The sequence below is a fragment of the Chrysemys picta genome, chromosome 11, assembly GCF_011386835.1.
Source record: "Chrysemys picta bellii isolate R12L10 chromosome 11, ASM1138683v2, whole genome shotgun sequence".
NCBI lineage: Eukaryota > Metazoa > Chordata > Testudines > Emydidae > Chrysemys > Chrysemys picta.
Genome location: NC_088801.1, coordinates 3,360,236 through 3,387,284, shown reverse-complemented (window position 1 = coordinate 3,387,284; position 27,049 = coordinate 3,360,236). Strand labels below are relative to the sequence as shown.

The 27,049-nt window shown below is 61.2% G+C and overlaps 1 protein-coding gene across 15 annotated transcripts in view; it reads right to left on the bottom strand.

Annotated features, from left to right (window-relative positions):
• The window catches only part of TNS1 (tensin 1), a 251,427-nt gene that overhangs the window by 203,198 nt on the left and 21,180 nt on the right, over nucleotides 1–27,049 (bottom strand). For all 15 annotated transcript variants that reach the window (XM_065561395.1, XM_065561381.1, XM_065561385.1 and 12 more), the window contains exon 3: nucleotides 21,277–21,314. In XM_065561395.1, coding sequence (XP_065417467.1) covers nucleotides 21,277–21,314 — 38 coding nt within the window. The remainder of the gene's footprint in view (nucleotides 1–21,276; nucleotides 21,315–27,049) is intronic.

The following is a 27,049-nucleotide window of genomic DNA, read 5'->3' as shown; positions in this document are numbered from 1 at the left end:
GAGCTCAGGACGTGGGATTGGGGGCACGATACCACGACAATATCAATCCCTGGGGACTAGACCGGGCAGATTCCCAACCTCCTTAGAAGACTGAGCCCAGGAGAAATCCAGCCTGCTCCCAAGAGATGGCAAGGCCGGATCCTCCAGACCACGAAGGGCCGCAGAGCGGGTGGCCGGTCTATTGGCCATGGGACTCCAGCATGGGCAGAGCCAGCCAAGGGTGCCGAAGGAACGCGCCAAGGACCGCCTGCCTTTCTCCTGGAGCCTGGCCCCTGTATACCTGGGTTGAGGTCCCTGGGCAGGGTACATGGGACGCACACACCTTCCTTGCTCAGTGAGCTTCCCCAACCCCACGCATCAGCCTGTGGCCTTCAGAGGACAGCAAGTAAATGCTGGAGGGCTCCAAACCAGGGCCGCCCAGAGGATTCAGGGGGCCTGGGGTCTTCGGCGGTGGGGGTCCTTCCGCTCTGGATCTTCGGGGCACTTTGGTGGTGGGTCCCGGAGCGAGTGAAGGACCCGCTGTCGAACTGCCGCCGAAGACCTGGAGCGGAAGGACCCCCCGCTGCCGAACTGCCGCCGAAGACCCGGAGCAGAAGGAACTCCGGGTGTTCGGCAGCAGATCCTTCACTCGCTCCGGGTGTGTTCGGCGGCACTGAAGGACCTGCCGCCGAAGACCCACCAAAAACTCTCGTGGGGGCCCCTGCAGGGCCTGGGGCAAATTGCCCCACTCTCCCCCCCACCCCGGGGCGGCCCTGCTCCAAACCACAGCAGAGCCTGCTTCCCAGAGCGAGCGAATGCAAACCGGCCATTCCTGCGCTGGCCTGCGAGCCATGCAATATTTATTCCTTCCCCCGGCCCCCACCCTGGCAGCAGCTAAGTGCAAAGAAGCCATGGGCTGCTTGGCAAGCCAGGCCAATAAATATTAACCCAGGTGGCGGATTTTCCCGCTAACGCACGGCCACATGCCTGCCGCGGAGAAGAACTGGGCTCACCGGAGAATGCACAGTCTGACCCAGCACCCAGCCGGTCGCTCGCTAGCCAATCGCAGGGGGCCCGGCTGGGCGAGAAGTCTGGCTCTGGGTACCTCCCGGCTCCAAGCGCTCCGCGGACGCCATGAGGACAGCCTCGCCGCAAAGGGGGTTGGGACTTTCGGGTGCCTACGCGGCCAGGACACGACACATGGCAGCCGGCAGCCCATTCCCTGCCTGCTGACTCCAGGCTAGCGTTGAGACAGACCCCGCCTGGCCACACCGTCTGGACTTGGTGTCTGGCTGCATCCAGCCGCCTCCATAAAATCTTCTCCCTTTATACTCACTGCAGCCACACGGTCTCCCACTGAGCGGGACCTGCACCCCTGCGGCCAGGAGCGGCTGGGGAAGGGTAGTTTCCTTCCAGGCCTTTCAGTCTAACCTGTGGCCCCAGCTAATACCGCGGTCAGGGTCACGGTGTCAGAAACCAGAATTAGAGCAGCCGATTCCCCCAGGGAAGGACGGGATAAAACTTCCACCCAGCCCGGGCAGTGGTGGCTGGGAGTTCACCCCGCGTGCCGCTCCAGGGGAAAGCAGCCACTCAAACCTCCCCCGGAACGGGCAGACCGAGCACTGCCACAGCACTCCTCTGCTCGGAGAGCTCGGGAGCATGAACACGAGCAGCCTCGCCACCGCCCCCCGGGGAGACAGGGGCCTATGAGCCCTGTCCTTCAGATGGGGAAACTGAGGCTCAAAGAGGAGAACTAACTTGCCCAAGAGTCAGGCATCCTGTGCTATCCACAGTAACTGACAGTGACTCTCTGCCGGTCCCACCCCCCTCCCCCAAAACATAATGAGCGGGGAACTGGCTGCTGAGAAACCAAGTCGGCCACAACCTGCGACCCCTTAGATTTTGCCAGCGGAGATATCGTCCTGCATGCAGTTGCTGTTAACCTTGAGCTGGGCTAGGCACGCCAAGGTGCAAAACTGACATTTCCAGTAAAAAACAGCTAAAGAAATAAACCCCAGGCACTAAGCCCGCGTGGTCACTGAAGATCTGCTGGCTCAATTCCAACTTGCGCCCTCCCCAATTTCCCCTCCACATCAACGGGAGGCAGGTTGCGAGTAGCCTTGCTTGCCCTTTTATAAATGGCTGTCGTGTTCCTCCCCAGAGGCAGCTGCATCAAGTCAGGTGACACAGTACTCTATACATATGGACTAGGGGGAGAGGAATCCTGTCCTCATGCCACTTGTGTGGCAGGCCCGACAGCCAGCAGAATTGGCAGGGTTCTGCCAGGCGAAGGCAGGACGCAGCGAACCTGCATTGTGTGTGCCATGGAGCGATACTCTATGCCAGCGGGCAGGAGAGTTGGGAGGGCGGGGCCAGGCCAGACTACACCCAGAGACCATGATCTGCCCCTCTCCCATTCCGGCTGGGACCCCCCACACCCAATGATCCGGCCCCATGAAAAGCACTATATAAAAAATCAACCCAGAAGGATCGTCCATTCCATGGATTCGGCGCCAGCTGGCAGCATCCGGAAGGACGCAGAGGCCTTCCCTTCCCAGAGGCCCTGGGGATGGACGGGGGGGGAGGGACCTCTCCAAAATCTTCCACTACACGTGTGAGCATTCTCAGCATCCCAGGAGGGGCTGGGTCACAGATCGCCCCTTCCCATGCTCCCTCCATCCCGGAATTTGGGAAGCAACCAGGGTTCGGTGAAATGGATCCAGTCCCAGTGCAGCACCCCGCGTTACTCGTTCAGGCACCTCTCCCTCCGTTGTAAGAATTGCTGTCAGACAAACACCAAGCTGGGGAGGGGGAGGAAGGGGGCAAACTTCTGGGATCCACTTCCAGCTGCTGAGCCCAGCTTCCAGGCAGAGAGATTAAAACAGCCCGGGGTCAGAGGGCCCAGGGGACGGCAACGTGAAAGGAGCCATCGGACGCACTGCGATCACTCCAGCCAGCCCCGAAACGGCGCCTCGGCCAGCAACACGACACAACCGCGCGGGCTAGGAAGTGACCGATGCCCCGGCCCTGGGGCTGGTGACCCCCAGGGCGGGGGAGTCACATACACCTGTCAGGGGTTCCAGTCCCCCAGCCCGTCCGTACTGGTGCCCACTAGACAGGCCAGTGCTCCCGGTTTGCAGATGGTAGAGAACTGGCCTTGCCAATTGAATTTCCAAGAGGAATTCAGCCAGGACACCAAGGGGCACCAGAGCCTCCGGTCCCCAGAGCCGGCAGGGCCTCGGGTGTACCCAGCACAGTACACGCAGCACCCCCCTCCCTCCGCCCCCGGGCACTGATGCCATACAGGCAGAAGGGAGCCTCCTCCGGTAACCCACACTAATAGCTATGTACCCGAGTCCCAAAAACCAAAGGGCTGACCCTCCCCCAGTCTGGGATCTGGGCTCCGCTCTCTTGCTCTGGATTATTAAATGCATATTACATGTGTATGCCCCGAGAGAGAGAGAGAGAGAGAGAGAGAGTGTGAGTGAGTGAGTGAGTGAGTGTGTGTGTGTGTGTGTGTGTGTGTGCGCGCACGCGCGCTTGCGCGCCGAGCTTTTCCCTTCGCTGCTAACCCCTGCCTGGTATCTAGATAAACCTCCACGGTCCTGTGCCCCTCACGATTGTTACTATCCATTAGGGCAGGGACCTGAGAGACACAGAGGATAAACTTGCGACAGAGAACAGAACCAGCTCTCGCCGGTGCACCAAGGGCTGGGTCACTGCTCCTCCCAAAGTGCTGATGGCTGTCCCAGCAGCTCTCCCGGGAGCCTCGGGGACGGGGGACGACACTGTCTGTTTGCTTTTTTTTTTTCCTGGAAACCTTTGGGGCGCTTGAGGCAAACCTGCAGGAACCCCTCCCCATCGCTGCACGACGGCGGGACGGGAACCGCTCTCTAGCGAGGCCACGCGGCCTGGACCACCGCTGCAAGGAGCAGATTGCAGAAGACGCAAATACGTCTCGGGTCATGGGCAGCCGAGACGGCGAACGGCTGTGCGGAGGGGAGGAGATCACAGAAAGGGCCATTCTCATGCTTTCTAGGTACCTATCAAAACCCGGCTCTCGCCCAAAACTCCCTCCACCCACCCCGGCAAACGACGGTTCTTATTTCTATCTACTCCGACACCCCCCACAGGAGCCGAGCGGCAACGAACGCAGTTACAACACGGCAGTGCAACCCACAGACCCCTTGATTTTCATTCTTTTGGCTTTTTAAACCAAATGAGAAAGTCCCGTGACCGAGGCAAGCCAGCGAAGAGGAAACAGGCCGGCCACACGCCTGGATCCTGCAGGCCCTTTGACTTCACCACGACTCCACATGCAAAGTCCTACTTTGCTACAAGCCACTGTCCTCCTCCTGCTGAGTGCAAGGGCAAAACCCGCCCCAGATCCGGCCTGCAGCCCATGCCGCCCTCTGGCCAGGCCCAGTTTTGCCTGCCAGGGAGTACATATCCCAGCTGTGTCCAAACTGCTTGCACTTTCCTTTTCACCCAGTGAGCACATTCCTCCCTGCAATCCAGCTGCTAAGAAACAGATCGGCCCCTGGGGTCCCCCGACCGCGGCTCCTGCACCCGTGAAAGCAAACCAGGACGTAGGATAATACAGTGTATCCTGGATTCCCGTCCGGCGCAGGGGACGGATCCAAACACCCGTCTCCTCTCTCACCCAGTGCAATCAACGGTCATGGCTCCATGCCCCCCACTCCAGCAGAGCTTTGCACATGAGCTAGGAAAGGCCACGAACAGAGATGGGGATGGATCCAGAGATGCCTTTCATCCCCTCTCGGAGTTCAGGGGTGGCCAGACCCGTCTCTGGCTCTACACGGGGCGCTCCCAGGCCCGGCGTGGGAACTCTAGAAGTTTGGGAGGCTCCGACAGACACCTGAACACGCCAAAGGCCGAGTCAGATGTTTTCAGAGAACTGGCTCTTGGGAGAGAGAAAGACTTCCTCTGTTTACTGCTTCTGCCCACGCCACAAACCACAATCCCTCCTTCGCCCCGAAGAGCCTTTTCCGGGATGTTAGGTATGTTGCAGTAGTTTCTAGGAGCCCCACGGTGCTAGGCGCTGTACAAACACAGAACAGACAGTCCCCATCCCAAAGGCCTTATCAACAATGATATCTGGGCATTCCCAGCCAGGGCGAGGCTAGAAAATCCTCCTATGATCTGAGTTTGGAGCCAGGGTTTGGGATTTTACCAGTTTCCCTGGGCACAGTTTCCAAAGGAGACGGACGTCTGGCTAAAAGATCTGCTCTAGGAATTATTTTAGGGCCATTCTCCGGCCCGTTATCGAGGAGGTCAAACTAGATGTTCACAACAGTCCCTTCTGGCCTGGGAATCTATCAATCACATGGCGGCGTCTCCATCGTTCGGCGATCCGCTCTAGCTCAACCACCAGATATGGGCTGGACGCAGGACTCCCTGTAGGAGGATCTCTGGCCTGGAGGTCAGACTAGATGGTCAGAATGGCCCCTTCTGGCCTTGCTCTATGAGTTTGTGGGCTCTCCAGTTTTGCACGCTGCCAATCGTACAGCCGTAGCTGGAGGAAGAGGCATCCGGCCAGGCAAGGACAAGGCTCTGCGGTTTCTACCCCTGGCTCTGCCACTCACTCCCTGGGTGACTATGTGCCTCAGTTTCCCTCGCTGTAAAACGGACGCCTACCTCCCTGGAGGACTCAATATAGCACACAAAGACAGCTAAGGACAGGGGGCCTCCTTGCCTGCATCTCCCCTTGATGTGCCGATGTGGAGAGGGGGCAGCAAAACCCCTCCTGGTGGGATCTGCCGGCAGGATTAGGCTCTCGTGCCCCCGCTTTGTTCTGTCGGGAGTGGTAGGGAGCCAGGCTCCGGCAGGCTTTGCCCCAAGGTTTGGGATCAAAGGGGCGTCGGCCGTTCCAGAGGACAGCGGAGACAGAGAGGGGGTGGAGGTCTCAGCTGGGAACGACAGAGGCTCTGTAGCTACACATGGGAGGCTTCGCTTGCCAGTCTCGGGGGGTGGGGGAAGAACAGGGGGAGCTCCCTCCCCCACGCGCACACACACAACCCCAGCCAGAAGGGAGCAGTGATTTGTAAGCACGTAAAAATTCCCAGAACCGTGCTGACCCCTGGCCTCGCTGCCGAGGGCTGGCCGCTCGCCGGCCGCAGGGACGGCCTTACATGGGCATCTGCAGCGGCTTAATGCTTCCCAGATGAGGCACTGTGTGTCGGGCCCGAATTAGCATCCCGGCCTGCTCCCCTGGCCCCGCACCCCCTTCACCGCAGGCCAGGAGCCCCGTGCCCCACAGGGTGAGGGGCTGGCAGCCTCCTGCGTGCGCCCCCCTTGCTGTAACGATCCCACAGCCGCCCCCTCCGTCCCTCACACACACACACACACACACACACACACACACAAGGTCCTCCCAGGGCATGGGAACGGCCCGATCCCCAAGCTGAGGAAGCGCTGCCTCTGGGGGGTGATGGCGGGGGGTAGGTGCCAGGTGCTCTCAGTGGGACAGACACTGGGGGCGACAACCACAGCTGGCACAGTACAGCCCCTTCCCAGCACATCCCTGCCCCGCCCCACACACCCACACACACACACACCACTCCCCTCCCCGTCACACTCACCCGCCCAGACACACACACACACCCCCCACTCCCCTCCCCGTCACACTCGCCCGCCCAGACACACACACACCCCCACTCCCCTCCCCTCCCCGTCACGCTCGCCCCGCCCAGTCACACACACACACCCACTCCCCTCCCCGTCACGCTCGCCCCGCCCAGTCACACACACACACCCACTCCCCTCCCCGTCACGCTCACCCCGCCCAGTCACACACGCACCCCACTCACTCCCCTCCCCGTCACGCTCACCCCGCCCAGTCACACACACACACCCCCACTCCCCTCCCCTCCCCGTCACACTCGCCCCGCCCAGTCACACACGCACCCCCCCACTCCCCTCCCCGTCACACACGCACCCCCCCACTCCCCTCCCCGTCACGCTCGCCCCGCACAGTCACACATGCACCCCCCACTCCCCTCCCCGTCACGCTCGCCCCGCACAGTCACACATGCACCCCCCACTCCCCTCCCCGTCACGCTCGCCCCGCACAGTCACACATGCACCCCCCCCACTCCCCTCCCCGTCACGCTCGCCCCGCACAGTCACACATGCACCCCCCACTCCCCTCCCCGTCACGCTCGCCCCGCACAGTCACACATGCACCCCCCCCACTCCCCTCCCCTCCCCGTCACGCTCGCCCCGCCCAGTCACACACACACCCCCACTCCCCTCCCCGTCACGCTCACCCCGCACAGTCACACACGCACCCCACTCACTCCCCTCCCCGTCACGCTCACCCCGCCCAGTCACACACACACACCCCCACTCCCCTCCCCTCCCCGTCACGCTCGCCCCGCCCAGTCACACACACACACACCCTCACTCCCCTCCCCTTCACGCTCGCCCCGCACAGTCACACACACACACCCCCACTCCCCTCCCCTCCCGGTCACGCTCACCCCGCCCAGTCACACACGCACCCCCCCACTCCCCTCCCCGTCACGCTCGCCCCACCCAGTCACACACGCACCCCCCCCACTCCCGTCCCCTCCCCATCACACTCGCCCCGCCCAGTCACACACGCACCCCCCCACTCCTCTCCCCATCACGCTCGCCCCGCCCAGTCACACACGCACCCCCCACTCCCCTCCCCATCACGCTCGCCCCGCAGTCACACACGCACCCCCCCACTCCCCTCCCCATCACACTCGCCCCGCCCAGTCACACACGCACCCCCCCACTCCCCTCCCCGTCACGCTCGCCCCGCACAGTCACACATGCACCCCCCCACTCCCCTCCCCGTCACGCTCGCCCCGCACAGTCACACAAGCACCCCCCCCCACTCCCCTCCCCGTCACACTCGCCCCGCACAGTCACACAAGCACCCCCCCCACTCCCCACCCAGTCACACTCGCCCCGCACAGTCACACACACACACACCCCCCACTCCCCACCCCGTCACACTCACCCCGCACAGTCACACACACACACACCACTCCCCTCCCCGTCACACTCGCCCCGCACAGTCGCACACACCCCTCCCCACTCCCCTTTACACCCTCCAGCCCTTTCCTCTCACTCTCTCCACCATTCTCCTCTAACTGCCCCGGCGCTGTTGCTCCAAACTGCCCCCGGACCACGGGCTGGAGGTTCCACACAGGAGCTGGGGGGGCTGTTTCCGGCTAGCGTAGACGTCCCCACACTAGCTCTGATGGCGCTGACCCACTACGAACAGCAGCGTAGCTGCCGCGGCTGACCGGCAGGACAGGCTGGCCACCCCGAGTCCCATCCCACCCAAGGCCCAAGGCCGGACCTGGGGCAGCCAGCCCCCCTGACACTCGCTCCGGGGACGTCTCCTCGGGGAGCGGGGAGTCACGGGGATGCTCCCACAGGTGAATTCATGCCGGGTGCAAGCGGGCGGGCTGCAGCCCCCGCTAACAAAGGGGAAGCGCCTTCTGTCCTGCATGGCTCGCCATGGCCCTCTGCGTGCACAGCCCTGGACAGGGACAGCAGCTACCAAGCCCCTGGAGCTGGGCTTCGAGCCAGACTGGGGCTGAATGGGGGCAGGGGGGCGGCCGGGTAAAACACACCGGAGGCGGGAAGGTGGTGTCTTTAGTCCATGCCCCAGCAGGGCCCAGGGGCTTCTACAGAAGGCGCCGTCCTCTTGGGCTCTCCCCTACAAGGCCCACTAGCTGCGGGCATCTCCAGCCTGCGATGCCAGGCCCGGCCGCCGGAGCTCAGGCTGGACGCAGAGCTGTGGGAACCACTGGGATTTCACCTCATCAAGGAGACTAGCTGGAGTCTTTCCGTTACAGTCTCCAGTTCCTTCTGGGGACCTACACGGAGAGGGAGAGTTTGTACCGGTCTGTTCACGCCCCGGCCATCAGCAGCACTGCAGGGTCAGGTCAGACTCCAGCCTCCTGCTAGCTTTAAGCTCCCCGGGATTCAGGGCAACGGCTCAAGACCCTTCCCGCAAGCTTCGGGCACCGCGTTTCGGTCCTGGACCAACGGGAGAGTGCCGAGAGCAAGGCAACGGGACGAATGGCCTCGCGAGGAAGGTCCTCAATTAGGACTCGGGGGATCCAGCTTCAGTTCCAGTCTCTGCCACAGCTTCTCTGTGTGACCTTGGTCACATCACTTGATCTCACTGTCTCTCCGTTTCAGACATTGCCTAGCGCAACGGGGCCAGGATCTAAATGGCAGCCTCTATGAACCAGCGTGATACGTGTAACAGACCCCCCCCCCCCCCGAAGGCTAAGACATTTTTCAAGGAGAGGGCAAATGACCTGGACGTGCCGAGCCGGGGGGTGGAATTCTGCCGGGACAGCTGCCTACAAACACGCAGCAGGGACCTGACAAAGAAGACAGGGATCATCTCTGCTTCTGAGTAGCCCAGGGCAGAACAAGAGGTCACGGGATTTGGGCTGCAGCCGGGGAGGAGGGGAGTTTCGATGAAATATTTAGGAAAGAACATGACGATTCTAAGAATAGCCCGGGCGAAGGGACGGGCTGCCAGGGAGGGCGTGGAATGGCGGCCAGGGCAGAACAAACACCAGACAAGCCGGGAGGGTTGAGCAATCGTTAAAATGTCCCTGCAGGTGGCTCTCGGCAGGTCTGATCAGCAGCTCCCCTCACCTCCCTGCTTCTCGAGTCCCCAGCCGCCGGCCCATTCCCAGTGGCGCTGCCTCCAGACGGGCGCCCCCTCGGCCACACACCGCACTTGGGCCGACAGGGCAAGGAGCGAACAGGGCCAGAGACAGGGATCCCTTCCGAACCCCCCGCATCCCAGGTCTGCTGACACCCCTGGCGGGGAGAAAGGCTGCGGGGCTGTCGGTCCAGCGTTCGACAAGATGCAGCCCAAGGGGGACGAGCCCCCCTCGGCTGAGGTTTGCGCTGGGGAGGGGGCTGGCAAGGGCCTGCTGGAGCTGCAATGCCCAAGCCGCTCATGGCACCCACCCTGCCCCTCTGCTTCTGCAGCTAAGGAGCTGCTCAGTTGTCTCAAACCTCTGCCCCCGCCCCCCCCCCCCCGGATCCTGCTAAAGCTTTGCTCCACTCCCCCCCGTTTTTAACAGTCTTCTGCCTCCCCACCCATCCCGCACACAGCCTCTTGCTATCCTAGTGTTTCAGTGGCATCCATCCCCTTGGCACCAAGGAAGTGTCGTGCACCATTCAGCAGCTGCTGTGCTCCACCCCAGAGGGGCTGCATTTCCCTAGCGAAGAAGGGGCTATCTGCACCGTATATGTCTCTACAGCAGCCGTTACTGTTGTGCCTATGCAACATTAAAGGCCACAACGTTATGTGTCCTGAGACGGGCCTAAAAGACCCTCAGCCGTATCAGCGCTGTCCCCACTCACAGTTCAGAACCAGTGCAGCTGAAAACAAGAACCGAGCCAAGACTCCAAACTCCCACTGAACCGGCGCTGTGCAGCCACACTGACCCAAACCACTGTAGCCAGAATAGGCACCGACCAGAAACCCCAACCCCTGCTTGGGTTCCGAATCACGCTCAGATGCAAAATCGTCAGGCTGGAGAGGACCGGTTTGTTTTCCGGTGCCTGGCCGCGAGCAGACGTGAACATGCCGACATCGCCAAGTCAGCAGAGCCCAAAGGAATTGGGAGAGGTCAGAAAGCGCCGCATTTCAGGCTGTTTATCTGAATTCACAAGTTTCCCAAGTTCCCTGGTCACTACTGACAACATAAGGACTGCGTCCTGCCCTCCACCCACCTCTGCCCCACTGCCCGTGATGCACTGGACAGATCATTTAGCCCTTGGGGAGGCCCCACGGAAGAACGTTACCACGCAGCAGAGAGCTTGGGAAATGGAATTCTTCCAGCCTCCTGGCAGAGCGACTCCAAAGCCCCACTTTTGCCAACTTTCTATGGCACAAACCCATCCAGGATGTTGCTGTTCACGCTCTGGATCTCTGTCAGGGAGAGAGGCTCCAGGCTGACAGCGTCATTGACTGCGGAAGCTCTGGAAACCGCTGCTGGAGTTGAGGCCGCTGCTGGATTGTTCCCTGGGCGTTCGATGTAACAGATCTCGCCTGTCAGAATCCATGTACCCTGTTCTCTAGAGCTCCTCCACCGTGCTCGGCACCGCAGTACTCACGGAGCCAGTTACGACAGGCGGTGTTCAACCATACAAAGAAGCTTCCACACAGCTCGAACCCCAGCTTGGTCTGTGGGCTCCCTAATGTTTACCACGGGCCACGCCCTGCCTGCAATTCTGTACTGCACAGAGACATCTAGTGGTCAAATAATGCATTGCAAGTATGCATCCGAAGAAGTGAGGTTTTTACTCACGAAAGCTTATGCCCAAATAAATCTGTTAGTCTTTAAGGTGCCACCAGACTCTTTGTTGTTCAAGTAAATATAAGCGCACTGCTTTTTCGCTGCAAGTGATGACTTCCAGTACGCGAGGGGGAGCGTTCCCGCCCCGGCTCGAGAGCAGGCAGACCTCAGCTGTGGGGACGATAAAGGGGATTTGGTGGTGAGGCCACCGGACACAGACAGACCCTGGGGTTCTCTCTGGCTCTCCAGCTCCCAGCCTGCACTGCCCAGCATCACCACTAGGGGCGTCCCTAAATCCTGCTCATGCAAGGACAGCTGAGCGCACCACACAGTGCTCTCTCCGGGTGCATGGGGAGGGAAAGGGGTGGAGTGAAGGGAAGGATTTTTTGGGGCAGCGTAAAGCACCCAGAGGCACCTGTGGCCCCAAGGTAGAGCCCCGGCTCATCTGCTCGTGGTGGAGCAGGGATCTCTCCTGGGAGCAGCCACCACAAAGCGGTGTAGCGTTTCCCGCGTCTGGCCAGGTCAGAAACAGCACCTGAGCGAACGCAGCTCACTCTCGAGGGACTCCACTATCCCCAAGCGGGGTGAGACACTCACGGCTTGTGAACAGCCCGGATATGAGCCCCGGCATGCAGCCAGCCTTCAGAGGAGACCCTACAATAACAAAACAGGCATGTGTGGCCCTCGGGGACCACCCTGCAATCACAAGCCAGACAAGCCCCGTCCTCGCCACCAGCCCTCCCAGGACAAACCAGGGGTGGCTGGATCTCATCCGACGGCCGTTCTCGTGAGGGTGGGCAAGGATATTAGAGAGCTGGAGAGCTCAGGGGAACGAGGGGGAGACTTTTGTCCCCCAGGGCCTGATTCTGGTCTCACTCGCGCAGACGCAAGACAGGAGAGAGCCACAGCCCAGCCCACCCCACCCCTGGCACCGAGGCTTAAGCGAGCTCCGGAGGCTGCCGGCCCCTCCAGGGGTCCCTCCAGGTCAGGGCAGCGTGGGAAGAGCTGATCTATAACGGACTTCATCAGGCCTCTGGAAAAGGACCCGGATTCCTTCCACACCGAGGCGCCTTCCTTCCCCGGGATGTTCCCAGGAGCATAAACGTCCAGCATCTCTGCAAGCTGCAGCCCTGGTGCCCCAAGACCCAGGCCTGGTGTTTTACAACCAGCCTCAGGAAGTTTCACCGTAACATTGACCAGATGGCAGCAATTTGAGCAATCAAGGGCTGAATGCATTTGGAGCGGGCTTGAAGGAAACAGCTCTCTGGTGGGGGCCGGGGGGAGGAGGGGGGGCAAGCAGCCCCATCACCAGGAATGCAGGGAGGGAAGGATGCCTGAAGCCTGAGGTAAGCCTTATTAATAGCACAGGCCGATTTGACGGTGACGGTTCGCAGTGAAGGAGTCCCTCCCCCAACCCTCTGCGGTTCAGTGACTATCTCACGCAGCAGACGACAAATCCAACTCCATCCTGTGCAGTACTCCCCTCTGATCTCCGGGGGGCGCCACTCCCCTCCAGTTCACACGGCGGGCCTCATTCCCCCACCCCGCCTCGCTACAGCCCTGCTAGCTCGCACGATTTTATCACGAGCCTCGTGCTACGTGCTGCTTTTCCTAAAGCCCCAGTTCCTGGACCCAGGAATCACCGAAAAATCACAGCTTTCCTTTTAAAAAAATAATAATAATTTTGTAGTCCTTGTGGTTTGGGGGAAAGGTCACGGCCGCGACCTGAAAGGACGACACCGCCAGAAAACAAATCAGAACCTAAAAGCCATGTTTGTTTTTTTAAATCTCCCGGTTTTTCAGCCGCTCTCGGGATTTTGGCGGTCTCGGGGTCGGCAGTGCTGCAGAATAGGATTTCAAGGTGCAGCGACACATTAGATCGAGTCGAGCCAACGTAATCGACTCCTTCTACTACTCTACACAGCAACTGTCCCAAACTCTAGCTGTACGAAGTCCTCAGCTCCCTGCCTTTGCGCCGACGGCAGTGCTCAGCCAGCGCTCCAACGGTCCGGCCTACGGAGCCCTCTGCATGCAAAAAGGAGAGAGGAAAAAACTGTGCCCAAGTCCCCTGGTTTCAGCCGCCTCCCGAGGGACACCAATCCTGAAGTCACCATCTCCCCTCGGGGCATCGACCACACCTGTGCTGAAAAGGCTGCCACCAGCCCGGACTTTAACCCACCGCTGTAGCTCGTGGGGACTACAAGTCCCAGCATGCAGTGCTCCACCCTGAGCTGAGCAGCGCATTGCCCGCTGGGAACTGTAGTCTCTGCTGGTCGCATCACTGGCCCTGCTCCTCTGCGGATTTCAAAGCACCCCACAAGCATTCATGGAGTGGACACAGCCCTCTGAATGTGACCCTCTGGGGCTGATGAGAGAGACGCTGCGCCTGGCAAAGTGCAGGCGCGGCTTCTGAAATGCAGAGCTACCTGTCTCACTAAGGCCCCCATCCCCGGAGCACCTGAGCTCCTCATAGCGCAACGTATCTATCCTCACAACCCCCCAGCCGGTGAGGCAGGGCAGGCTGCTATCCCCATTGCAGAGCCAGGGACGTGAGACGTGGCGAGACCACCTCACACAGGTCTGCTCGCTTCCCACGGGCCGGAGAGCCAAGTTCTCCTGCAACCCGCTATGCGGCAACCCCCCAAGCGATACGAGAGCACACGGTTCGGACCGGGTCTGCAGACTGCAGCGTGGACGCAGCAGGGCGGTTGCAAAGCCCGGGGTTCCCAGTGCAGTGTGGACGCTCGAAGTCCCACAGATCCGGGCTTTGCGTGCAATGCAGGCGTACCCTGAGCGGCCGCCCCAAGGTCACAGCACCGTGTGGCCGAGCAGGGCTTGAACCTAGATCTCCCAAATTCCCCAGCCCAGTGGCTGGGCCTGTTCTTTCAGGCCGTGGTTGGCTGTGGCTGGCTTTGCCCCGCTCCCCCCTGCTGCAAAGGTCTCTAATTAATGCCCCCACCTAACGCACAGGAAACTGGGGCTGGGGGCTGAATTCCCTGCCCTGCTCCCGGAGCAGATGGTAACTTTGCACCCATCCTTCTGGCCTGCGGAGCGGCGAAGAGACAGGCTCGGATCTGCACCGCTGGGAACGTACACAGCTGGCCAGGGACTAGAATATTCTCAAGAACTCTGCCCCATTCCCCCGCCTTTGCTGCTGGTTTATAGGTGCAGCCCTTTCCGAGCGCGCCGGCCAAACCTCTGCTTCAGAGCAAACAGAACCCAACAGGTTTTTACAGACGCGGTCAGGTGATCGGCCTGGGCTGGTGCTTTTTAAAGGGGCACTGCCGTGGCTGGACAGGAAGGACGACCTTGCAAGGGGAAAGACGCTGCGTCAGGACACAGCTGACCCAGGGTCAAGTCCTGATTTCACCACCGCCCCCCTGGGGGACCGCTGGAGCGTAACCGACCGCCTCCGGGCCTCCTCCTTCCTCTCTGTGCGGCGTCTGTGTAGATCGTAAAGTCTTCGGGGCCGGGATTGGCTCTCGCTCTGCGGTTGTACAGCCCCTTGCACAGTGCGACCCGGAGCTGCTCCGAGACTAATTATGAAGCTAGTAGGGCTAGCAGATCTGTTGACAATCTTATCTTTTAGGATGGGTCCCCTCTCCCTGCACCAAAAGCAAGTGCCCCCCCCCACCTCCGACCCTAAAAAACCCAACCTGGTAATAAACTAGAGCAGGGGTTCTCAACTAGGGGTCCAGGGACCCTGCAGGGCCACAAGCAGGGCGGGCATTAGACTCTCTAAGGCCCAGGGCTGGAGCCGAAGCCCTGCCGCATGGGACTGCAGCCCGGGGCCCCGAGCTCCGCCACCCAGGGCTGGAGCTGAAGCCTGAGCAATGTAGCTTTGTGGTGCCCCCTGTGGCGTGGGGCCCCTGGCAACAGCCCTGCTTGCTACCCCCCAATGCCAGCCCTGGCTCTTATATGCAGAAACCCAGTTGTTGTGGCACAGGTGGGCCGTGGGGCTTTTATAGTATGTTGGGGGGAGGCACAAAGAAAAAGGGTGAGAACCCCCGGCCTAGAGTACATTGCCCACGCACCTGAGAGGGGTACAAACCGCCCAGGTGCCAGTCCAGCGTTTAAGGAGTTAATTGCCCCACACGGCAATGGGAGGAGCTTAGTCCTGCTTTCTTACCAGCACGATTTGGTTTTTTCGGTGGTTGTTGTCGAATCGTTTCTTGGCAGCCCCAGTGATGGATTTACAAAAAAATCAAATGCCTCCAGCCCTTCCCAGGGCTGCAGCTCCCTTCATCCCAGCGGCCCAGGGCGCTCTGCAAACTCCCATTGTTGTTACTGCCCAGCCCCCTGTGTTATTGTAGGGTCTCCGCGGCACTGGACGCCTGCGATGGAGATTTCCCCCTCTCCTCTTCCTATAGGGGGTAAAATCTCGAAGACATTTGTGGGGGGAGAGGGGGAATAACCTCCTACTCATGGTCGGATTTATTTATTTATTTTTGCTCTGATCAGGCTAACGAGCGAGACGGAGCCCGTCTGGGTAAGCGAGGGCAGGAGCAGCTGCCGTGCTGGACGGCTCGTGGGGGTTTGGAAACGGGACAGCCCAAGGGCTCAGCTGGGGTTTGAAGCCGTGGCCACAGAGACCCGAAATGACGGGCTGGCCGGGCCAGGAACATTGGGAGTTTGATTTATTCCACTGGAGCCGTGCCAGGCCAAACCAAAGGGCTGGTCTCTCTCCCTCCACCCCTTCCTCTCATGCCCTCCTAGTGCACTGGGCTAGTCATGCGCACAGGAGACAGGGCGCTGCCCCCCACTTCGGAGAGCCTGAACTCGGCAGAGTGCAATAAAGGGGGCCCTGCCCATTGGCTCCTGGTGGGACCTGGCTGGCATAAGCACAGAGGCCCCTTCCCTGCTGGCATGAGGGCGGGGCGGCTGGGCCACTTTCGCAGCCTGTCCAGCGCCCACGCCCGGAGCCTTGCAGCTCTTCCTCACTGAGCAACCCCGGAGACCTGGGGCTGGGATCGCGGGGCCAAGAGCCCGCAGCTAAAAGAACAGTTGCCAGCACCCCGGCCAAGTCATTCCCCACCCGCCTCCCTCTGTCTCGTCTATTTCGACTGCCCCTTATTAGGGATACGTACAGGGCCTTGCGCAGCGGGGCCCTGATTTCCACTGGGGTCCCAGGTGCTGCTTTAAGTCCCAGGAATAATGAGCAGACCCAGCTCCAAGCCTGAAGCCAAGAGCAGGGGACACACAGGCTGCAGCTGCAGCGTCATTTGGGGAACTCTCCGGCTGCTGCTCAACCCTAGTGTAGACAGGGCCCTGGTGTCCATGCCACATGCTAGCTACCTCGGAGGTGAGATCACCCGTGCTCCATTTACGCGAACAATCCCAACACTGCACCTCTTGCCAGAGGGCAATGAGGGGAGATGTCCCAGAAGATGCCAGGGGAGACGGGGGCACAAGCGGCCCAATGCACCCAGCCAAGGCAGGACTGCCGGCTCCCCAGGGCACTTGGCGAGACAGACACTCGCCCACCCCAGAATAACCCCAGCCGTGCACCTGCAGAAACATGCGCATGCTCACTCAGGACACGCGCCCCCAGATGCGCCCACGGCTGCATGCCAGGCAGCGAGGGCCAGACGCTCAGCGGGCATGCAGCTCCCCGGAGCGCAGCACTGCTACAAAGATTGACACCAACTGGGCTGCTGGGCCAGCCATTGCGCTCGCCGCGGCAGCAAACACAGCCGTGTGCCCATAGCCGCACGTGTGTGTCCGGACAGCTCCGGGCGCAGACACGGGAAAGCCTGCGTGTTGCTAGCTGGTTTTCACCACCCAGCTTTTCGGGTTGCAACACGACGCCTGGATCACTCGCTTGCCACTGGGGATATGGACATAAAAACACATCTCCCGGCCAAACCAGCCGCCGCTTCTGGGCACAGCTTCCCTGCCACTCTCTCCTGCCAGGCTAGGGTGATCAGACAGCAAATGTGAAAAATCGGGATGGGGGTGGGGGATAATAGGAGCCTAGATAAGAAAAAGACCCAAAAATCGGGACTGTCCCTATAAAATCAGGACATCTGGTCACCCTATGCCAGGCGCACACAGCTAGAACGGCTGCAGCTCCCCAAACACCTTCCCAGGCCGGCTTCGCGCCCCCGAGATCAAGGCCGAGTTAGCTTCGGTGTGAGCCCCAGAGCCAGGCACCGCCAACTCCAGGGGGGAAGGCTAGAGAAGCGTCTGCGGCAGATCAGTTGGAATCCAGATCTGGAGCTGGATCACAGCATTGTAACTGGACCGTTAGCCAGTCCGCGAGTCCATCCTGCCTGTCTGCCCATCTCTCGGGGTGCATTGGAGCTGCAGTCTACCCAGGCCTCTGTTGGGACCTCTCCCAGCATTGCACCCTGACAGTCTTGGGAGCACGAGTGTAGACAGAACCCTGGTGTGCTTCCCTCCCAGCCATCTAGTCCTGCTCCGAGCCGGTTCAGACCACGCGGTGGCCTGCACACCAGGACCTGGTCTCCACTAGGCTGCCCCTCTGGTGGAGCAACACTGGGAGTGCTCCCCTAAACGCCCGGGCAGATCCCGCCTGTGCGCTGGGGTTGGCACATCATCACACTGGCTGTGCGCGTGGCAGGGGGCAACAGTCTTTAGTCTATGGCTCATGGTAGCGCCTGGGAGCCCAATCTCAGTTGTGGCCCGATTGCCCCAGGGTCTGCACAGCCCCAGAGCAAGAGACAGCCCCTGCCCGTGGAGCTCCCAGTCTAACAGGCCAGACAACGGGAGGATAGTCTCAACTGTGCAGAGGGAAACTGAGGCAGAGAGAAATTAAACTGCTTTGGCCTAGGTCCCATATATCAGAGCTGGGAAGCGAACCCGGGTCTCTTGAACCTTAATACCAGCACCGTGGCACATGCCAGCGCCTGGCAGAAGTGGCTGGCGTCCTACGTACAGCATCTGAGCGCTGCTGCAGCCATTAACCTGGGAAACACACACCCAGCCCCACCCCACTCTGGAGTCCCAGCACAGACACGGATCAGGAGGGAGGACGGCGAGCGCCAGCAGGGGCAGTACCCTTGGCACAGAAAGGACGCCCCCCTCGCTGCATAGGCACCCCCTGCACCTCCCAGAATTGGGCCCGCCGTTCCCATGTCAGTCTTGGCATCCCAGGCCATAGGACGCTGCGCAGGACTGTGCGTCTCTAACCAGGCAGCCTGGACACTCCAGCCAGGGGGTTTCATTTAACAAAACAATTATTTTTGTTTCTGGCCTTCACGGTCGTGAAGAAAACCTCCTGAATATGAACCACTCCGGCGCTGCCCTCTTGAGTCAGCACACAGACATGACAGCGTTGATTCTGAAACCTAATGAGGGCCATGTTCCCTCGTTCACCGACACTCATTGAAGCCCTTCCACTGACGCTGTGGGTGGAGTTTAAGGTTGTGGGCGGAGCTTCACACCTGATGCTCCGTACACCCAGCAGTGAGAGCGAGGAGAAACACGGCCCTGTGTCAGAACGGGAAGGGTCTTTTCTTCCTGAGTTTTGCCCTGCTGCGGAAAGAGACAGAACACATCTCATTGCCCCTTGCCACCAGCGCCACGTTTGCCTTGCGTCTTCCACCAAGGAGCCTCTCAGACGCCCGACAGCCAAGCACAGCCTGCCTGGGAAATCGGGAGCTCTCGGGCAGGCAGGGCGGCCGGAGACGCAGGCAGACAAGGGTTGGGGCGGCCCACTGAGGAAGTGGAGCAGCAGAGATAGTTCAGTGAGGGAGTGGCGGGAATCAGAGCTGGGGGCGTCTCAGATGGGGACTGCAGAACCGCGAGTCACCGCCTATGAGCGGAGAGGCCGTTCCAGACCATGGGGTCCGGCTCTTCCGCCCACTCGGGAGAAAGACGGTGGAACTCACTGCCCCAGGAAGTTGCTGCGGCCCGAAACGTCGCAGGTCTCAGAAAGGGATTGGACATTTCTCTGGCTAACCAGCATTATCCCAGTTAATGGTAGGACAACTTTGGGACAGGATATTAAATTCCCTGCTTCCGGGGTGAGCCAATCGCTATTAGAGCCCTAGATCACCTCCCATCTGCTGCTGCGGGGTTCTCACACTTTCCACGATCAGAGACGGGATATGGGGCTAGATGGATCTATTTTGCCGGTGCCTGTGTTCCTAAGGATGTAGGGGGTGTGGAGAAGGCTCTATGGTGGGTTGTGAGCACTGCGGAGAAAGGCAGCGGAACGTCCCGAGGGTGGGCTGGATGGGTCGTTGCTTCCAGGGCCAGCTGAGGGGAGGGGCGGCTGCATTTTGGGGAGGCCAGCACTGAGGAGGGATCGGCAGCAACCGAAGTGGAAGAGTCTCGGAGGAGAGCCCAGATAGCGATGGGGACAGACAGCCCCACACCGGGCATTGACCCCAGGCCTGCAGAGCTAATAGTGCGGGAGCTCAAGGGCCTGGCACTGGGGCCTGACCAGAGACGGACCCTGTGTGGAGCAGCACAGGGGGACACAGAACACACCATCCCGTGGGTGACGCCAGCTCCGTTCTCTACGTGCTCCGGAGCTAACATCCGGTGCACCCCCCACGCAGAGCGGGGACCCCAGGAGAGAGACCCGGCTCGGGGCTTTGCCGTACCAGGTGGCTCCTGGCAGCTGGAGAAGAGACATGGGGAGAATGCTGCATCAGACCCCACCAGCTCAGTGATTCCCGGGCGCTCCGGCCCCCCTCTATGGCCAGGTCCTAGGCTGGGCTTGGGGACAGCATCACCTGCCCTCCTGTCAGCCAACCTAAGGAGATTCCTCCCTTTCTCCCTCTCCACGCAGCATCCAACGGAGCAAGCAGACGGTGGGCGGGACCCTGTTTCGTACCCAGCTCTTCTGTGCAAGCCCCCTCTCCCCCCATGCAAGGATGGATGGCCTTCTCCATCAGCTAGGCCTTACGCGGGCCGGTGCGTCGCGATTCGGAACAGACACAGGCCCCGGCGCTTCCGAGATGCAGGGGAAACAACGGGAGGAGGAGAAGCCCGCAGCAGACGAGGAACCCGCGGCCTCTCCCAAAAGCGCCAGGAGCAGCAAGCGTCCGAGCAGCAGAGGCAGGTGAAGGAGCAGGATGGGGGCATTGGGAGGCCAGTGGACTGGACTCTTCCCACACGTCACCCCAAATTTACCGGCTGCATCCACTGCATATTTGCAGCACGATGGGTTATGGGCGCACGGACTGACGGGCGCCCGGGATACAAGAAGCTGCCCCACGCACCCGGCCTGCGGCTGCACCCTGCCCAGATGCCCGCGTGTGGTGCAATGCACATGCCCCCAAAGGAAAGCTGGCACGAGAGCACCGGCAGCGCTCTCCCCAGCGCCCCGGGGACAGCCACAAACCCAGATCAGCCAGGCAAGCTCCCAGCAGCCCCCGGCTCGAGACCAAGCGATCCCCAGCCAGCAGCTGATGCCGAGATCAGGGGCTGAGTATCGGCATCTCCACCAGCTCCAACCGATGGCCATCCGAGCAGCACCGGGACAAGAACCCCTCCGCTCTAGCTGCCGTGAAGGGGGCACACAGGGGAGCTAAGGGAACCAGTTGGAAATGTGTGTGCTTTAAACGCCCAGCGTGAAATCAACAGCAAAAAATCCCACTGACCTCCCCGGGGCCAGGATCTCACCCCGCTTTTAGGGGCCGGAGAGTAGGAAAGATCGTTCACCTGCAAAGCAGCAGCCACGTCTGCACAAGGCGCGCTGGGTGCCCAGGACCCGTTTGCTGTGTGTACAAAGGAAAGGCGCCCGGCGCTGGGAACAGGAGGGACGAGCTTTACTTTCCCCCGGGCAGCAGGGAGCAGCCCAGGTCCCCAGCGGCGCTTTGTAACCGGACACTGCAGCCCTGGCGGGACCCCGGAGTGTGTCACCTTGAGTGACAATCCCGACCCAAGCGCAGGAACGAAGCTGAGGAGAGCGGAGAGAGGCTCCCCCCGAACCCGACCGGGACCCACGACACAAGGAAACTTTGCCGCGAAGGGGGCAGCTCCTTACCTTGGCTTCGCATTTCCTGTGACAGGACAGCTTGCACCCTGCAAGAGAGAGAAACCAGGTCTCAGTAGGGAGCTCACCTCCCCGGCTCCGAGGGCAGGGACCCGGGCCGGCTTCCTGGGGACAAAGAGGGACTGCCCGGGACAGAAACACCAACCAAAACAAACTCTCCAGGCTGCTGCGGGAAACACAGGCGCAGGCCGGGGCGGAGGAGGGGGAGGCAAGCGAAGCACCTGGCACCTAGCCAAGGATAGCCTTGGCGGCACAGGTACGCCGGAGCGCGCCGGCCCACGGCAGCAGCTCGGCTCCTCGGGAACATACTGAGCACATTGTGCCGAGCTGCCTGCCCCGGGGCTCAGGGTTCGCCTGCCTACCCCTTTTTCTCCCCCCCCCCACCCCCTTCCTCTTTCTTTCGTGACTGCACAGTACACACGGAGCAGGCCCGGCCCGCCCTCTCGCTCCAGGAGTCATGTTCGCTCCAGCAGGAATGTTCAAAATGCGGCCCGGTCCCCTCCTGCTTTTCCTCGCCGGCTGCTCAGATATTGGTGCTGGGGAACAAAAGAGGAGTTTTCGCTGCCTCCTGTCTCGGAGCCAGGATCTCGGCCTCTGCTGAGCCCCTCGCCGCAGACCCAGCCGGGCAGGGCAGAGCCAGGGGGGCGAGCAGAAGGGGGACCCTTCGGAGCACCCCGAGCGTCGGGAGATTTGGGCTGTGGGGTAGAGCGAAAGCAGGGGTGCGCACGGGGTGCCCGTTCTCCATTTGCCGGGCATCCATGAGGTCAGACCCGCCTGGCACGTCAGCACTGCCGGCGCTCTCAGACGGGCCCGGCCTGGATGAGCAGGAGAGCTGGGGTCAGGCCCTGCCTTCGCTCGCGGGATTCCCCTGGGTCCCAGGCTGCCGAGCAGGGCACTGGTTCCGGTTCCAGGGAGGGCCGGGGCTGGGCTAGCAGAGGGGATATCGAGGGGAAGGGGCAGAGCTGGGGTACGGGGCTGGGAGCGACCCGCTGGGCTGGAAAAGCAGGGGGTGTGGATTGGGGCAGCAGAGCAGAGTGAGGGGGGCTGTGGATCAGGATGGAGGGAAAGCGATAGAGGTGGGGGAAGGGAAGCCAGGACCCCAGGACAGGACTTGCACCAGACAAGCGACAGCCTGGGCTCGGGCTGCTGCTGGCCACCTCCAGCAACGCGACAGGACCCGTTGGGCCAAACGGGCCAATTTCTCTGAGGGGAGCCCTCCCGAGAGCTCGGCTCTCCAGCTGCTCACTCAGGAGAACCCAGAGATAGGGAGGCAACATGCATCTTCCCGGGGCCCTGCCGGACGGCTTCCTCCGGGGACGCCACCATCCAGTCCTGCTCTGGGAGCGCTGGAGACAGGCCAGGGGGTGCAGCCTGCTAATCCATCACCCCTCTCTCGGGACCTCCAGCTGCCCTGGAGTCCTGCAGGCCAGCCCCCGGCTCTCCTCACCCGGTCACACCCTCCTTCTCTTCTCCCACTGAAGGGTCAGAGATGGAGATGCTCCACTCCCTGTTTAAATGATCACAGGCAGGGAAGGGAACGTCTCTGTTCCTCAGTCCGCCCATCCAAGGGTAGCGAGTTCTATGGGTCCATGGTGCCCATGCTCCAGGAATATTCAGGGCCTGGGGGCCCAGCTCCACCAATGTTTGGAGCCGGGTCTCTCCCCCGGCCCTGCCTGCGGCCCCTGCACACCTCCCCCAGAGAGTCTCCCAGCCCTGCCTGCTGCCTCCGGGTGATTTAAAAGGGCCCGGGGGCCATTGGCCACCGCCACCGGCAGTGCAGTGAGGCTAAGGCGGCTTCCTGCCCGGCCTCGCTCCACGCCACTCCCAGAAGCGGCTGGCACATCCCTGTGGCCCCGGGGGTGTGTTTCTGCGCGCTGCCCGTGCCCCGAGCGCCAACTCCGCAGCTCCCATTGGCCACGAACTGCGGCCAATGGGAGCTGCGGGGGCAGTGCCTGTGGGCAATGGCGCATGGAGACCCCCACCGGTCCCCCCGCCTAGGAGCCGCTGCCAGAGGGGCGTGTGGGTCGCTTTCGGGAGCCGCCCGAGGTAAGAGCTGCTCCCCTCCCCCTCTCCCGCACCCCAACCCCCTACCCCAGCCCAGACCCTGCCCCCTGCACCCCAACCCCCAGCCCAGAGCCTGCACCCCAAACCCCCTCCTGCACCCAAACTCCCTCCCAGAGCCTGCACCCCCTCCTATACCCCACCTCCTGCCCCAGCCCAGAGCCCGCCCCTAAACTCCCTCCCAGAGCCTTAAGCAGGTGTGAGGGGTGGGCAGGACTTGGACCCGTTCTGCCTGCACCCATCGCTGCCAAGGCCCAGCACAGGCGCTGCCCAACACTGTATCAGAGAAGCCCTGGGTACTTAGATGGTCTCCAACTGCCCATCACCATAGCATCTGGGCGGGGATCCTCCCTATAGCTGTGCAGGCAGCATGGCCAGAGCATTGAACTAGAACTCAGGAGACCTAGGTTCGAGTCCCAGCTGTGCGTGACCTTAGTTTCCCGCTCCGTGCCTCAGTTTCCCCACTTTACAGAGGGAAATGACACGGAGCTCCTGTGAGCGCTACGGCTGAAAAGCGCTAAGTAGGTTATATAGGATTAGATCACCCGGTCTCCGTGTAGCTGCACTGTTGATTGAATATGCCACATGACGCAACCTGCAAACAGAAGCCCCCGCTGCAATGCTCCGCGTTCGATATTTGACACAGTTTCAAGACTCGGCATCAAGAGTGAGAATCGCCTTCCCAGGCTTCCCTTCTCCGCCTCCAGACTGCTCTGAAACTGAGAGAATGTTTGAAAATCCCAGCTCGCCTTTTTCCAGCCCTGGGGCTGTGTAATTTACCTTTCCCTTTTCTTTTTTTTTTTTTTGCAGCTCACTCAGCTAGGGAGCGTGAAACCAGCCAGGTCAGTTTCCTGCCATTCCTCTCTCTAAGACAGGGCTGCAGGGCTCGCATTACAGAACCACAGAGGGACTCTTGCAGGCCGCTCTGACCTGCATGGAGGTGGTCTAAGAACGGGACCTGCGAACTCCGGAGACCTGCTCCTAGGCAGATCTGCGTGGGAGCAGGCCCTGGAAAGACGTGCTTGGTTTTAGTAGATCAGGGCCTACAGTACGTTGGTTTATTCTCAGGTGGTGACATCTCGGCCCGACTGATGTCAACAGCAAGACGCCAGGCCAGCCATTGTCCCTGCAGAGCCGACGCGGCTCCAGGAGAGCTGGTGTGAGTCCAGCGCCTGGCACCATCACACTAGGGTCTGATGCAGAGTCCAGGAAAATGCTGCCGGTCAGCAGGCAGGAAAACCCCTCAGGTCACATGAGCCACTAAGCACGCCTGGGCCCGGCCCCGCTGTGCCGCTTCCAGGCAGACCGGCACTTTCAGTCCAAAACGCACCCGATTCGCTCCAGTCCGTCCAGCAAAGCGATCCCTGGGAACCCGTCTGTCCCCATTAGGGATCGAACATCCCTCTTGTGCTTTTCCTCGTTCCCACCCAGACGCCAGGCACCGGGGCCCTCGATTCCCACCCAGCACCGGGGCCCTTCATTCCCACCCAGACACCAGGCACCGGGGCCCTCGGCACAGAGCAGAGGTGCTGCCCAGGAACCAAGGCAGGTCCTAGCCGGATTGAAGCGAACGGCTGGGGCCGGGATGGGGATATTTTAAAGGGCTTCCCTCCCTCCACTGGCCCCATCTAGCTCCTCCGTGGGGAATAAAGCAGAGTGGGATTGCATGGGGCATTCTTCCCTGGCTACACAGCCGTGTCTCCCTGCTAGGCACAGGCCCTGGGTCTCTGCAGCTGGCCTCAGCACATCTAGAGGGAGGAAGGGTGAGGCACGGGACAGGGATCCAGGACTCCTGGGTTCTCTTCCCATCTCTGACTCGGATTTCCTCTGAGGTCTTGGGCAAGTCACGTAACTGTTCTGTGCCTCAGTTTCCCCAGATGTAAAATAGGGGCAGGGCTGTGTCAGAGGCACCTAGAGCTCCTCCCACAAGCCCATTCTCACATGCTTGTGGCCCAATCCAACCAGTTATTGCCGTGCTATTTCTCACAGCACCCTACACTCAGCCCGGCCGATGGCTTATCTGCACAGCCAGCGGGCACAAAGCAGGGCTGGATCCAAGACAGTTCAGCTGGCCCAGTGCAGAGCTGGGAGGTTCAGGGACTGATCCTGCATGGACCTCAGAAGGGGCAGGATCAGGGGGGCCCCGGAGAGATCCCAGAGACCGGCAGCTACCGCGCATTTCCCCAGGGGGCTGTGTCAGTCCCCAGCTCCCTACCCCACGGGGGCACAGGCTGGCATACGGTGGCGACCCCGCCAGGCAGCATTCGAGAATCGCCACGTGCCTGAGCTGAGACAGGCTGCCCACAGCTGGGCACAGACAAAACCGATCGTCAGCTGCTGCCTGGTGCACTCCCAGGAGACCCACCAGCTGGGTAAAATACCCACACGATGGGCCTGGCCTCAGTTGGCAGGAGAGCACCAGCAAACCCAGCACTGGGGGGCTGGCTGTCTCACGGCATTTCCTTTGCAGGGGGACCTCCACGCCCCCGGGGTTTCAGCCCTGTCTTAAGCTGTCTGGCACTCGCACTTCTGAACCCTGCTGCAGATGCCAGCACCGCGTAGGCGCTGCCCGCCAGCCCTTGGCAAGTCCCAGCAAAGCCCCTGGCCAGGTAAAGTTCCCCACCCCCAGGCGTTTACGCTGCAGTTTGCAGCCCTGCCAGAAACAGCATCTGTTCCTTTGATACAACACAGTCATTGTTCCTGGCGGGGAGAGGCGGGGGGGGGGGGCCTGGCCTGGCCTGGCCAGGATTCAGTACCTTGGCTTTTCTAACCCAGGGAGATCGGTTGAACTAGGCGCTAGTGCAGGACTCCTGGGTTCTCAGCCCTACTCTGCCACTGACCCGCCGGGCACAGTAACACAGACCACCGCTGCCTCAGTTTCCCCCCCTGGGGATGAGAACGTTCCCTAAAGGCTGCGAAACACGTCCACGTCCGAGAAGAGCAACAGGCTGGAAGCTACTCCGGCAAGGGAAGGATGCAACTGAAGAGCGTTTGGGGGCAGGGGGGCTCCGTATGCAAAGTATACCCCGCCCCCAACCAAATTCCATGCAACACCGGGCTGCGGGGAGCCCCTCCCCAACACTCCCTCCCTGCAACACCTGCCCGGCCCACCCCCTCCAAATGAGTCTCACCTGCCCCCCCTTCCATGCTGGCCGGCAGGGAGACCTGGCTACTAGGGGTGGCCTTTTAACCCCATCCCCGCCACAGCCCGTGGGAAGTCACACTAAGAAAGGCCAGGAGGGGATGACTTCGCTCAGTGTCCTTTGCGTCTCTGCCGTGACCGTGTACAAACGGCCCCTGGGTGCGTGTCAGAGGAACAGACAGCCCCAGGTCCAGCGAGCCCCGCGGCCGGCCTCTGACTGTGGGGTCAGAGAGACGGGTACAAACCCGGCCGTCGCAGCTGGGGGAGAATTGGCCTCTTGTCCCTACTGGAGACCTGCCCAAGCCCTGAAGCGCCACGTTGAAAGACCCCTTCCGGAATTTCCACCATCATTAATTATGCTAACGCTGCATATTCGTTAGGGCCATGTAAATGTCCAGTTCTCGGCCCCAGTGACTCCCATGGCAACGAGTGCCCAGGCTAGGTACACGCTGTTCCCTTCGGTTGGTTTTGAACTGACCCCTTTTTAACGTCACTGCAAGTGCTGAGTCAGATCTGCCCCCTGCGTGGCTCCGGAGTCTGATCTGAAACTCCTGGATTCCC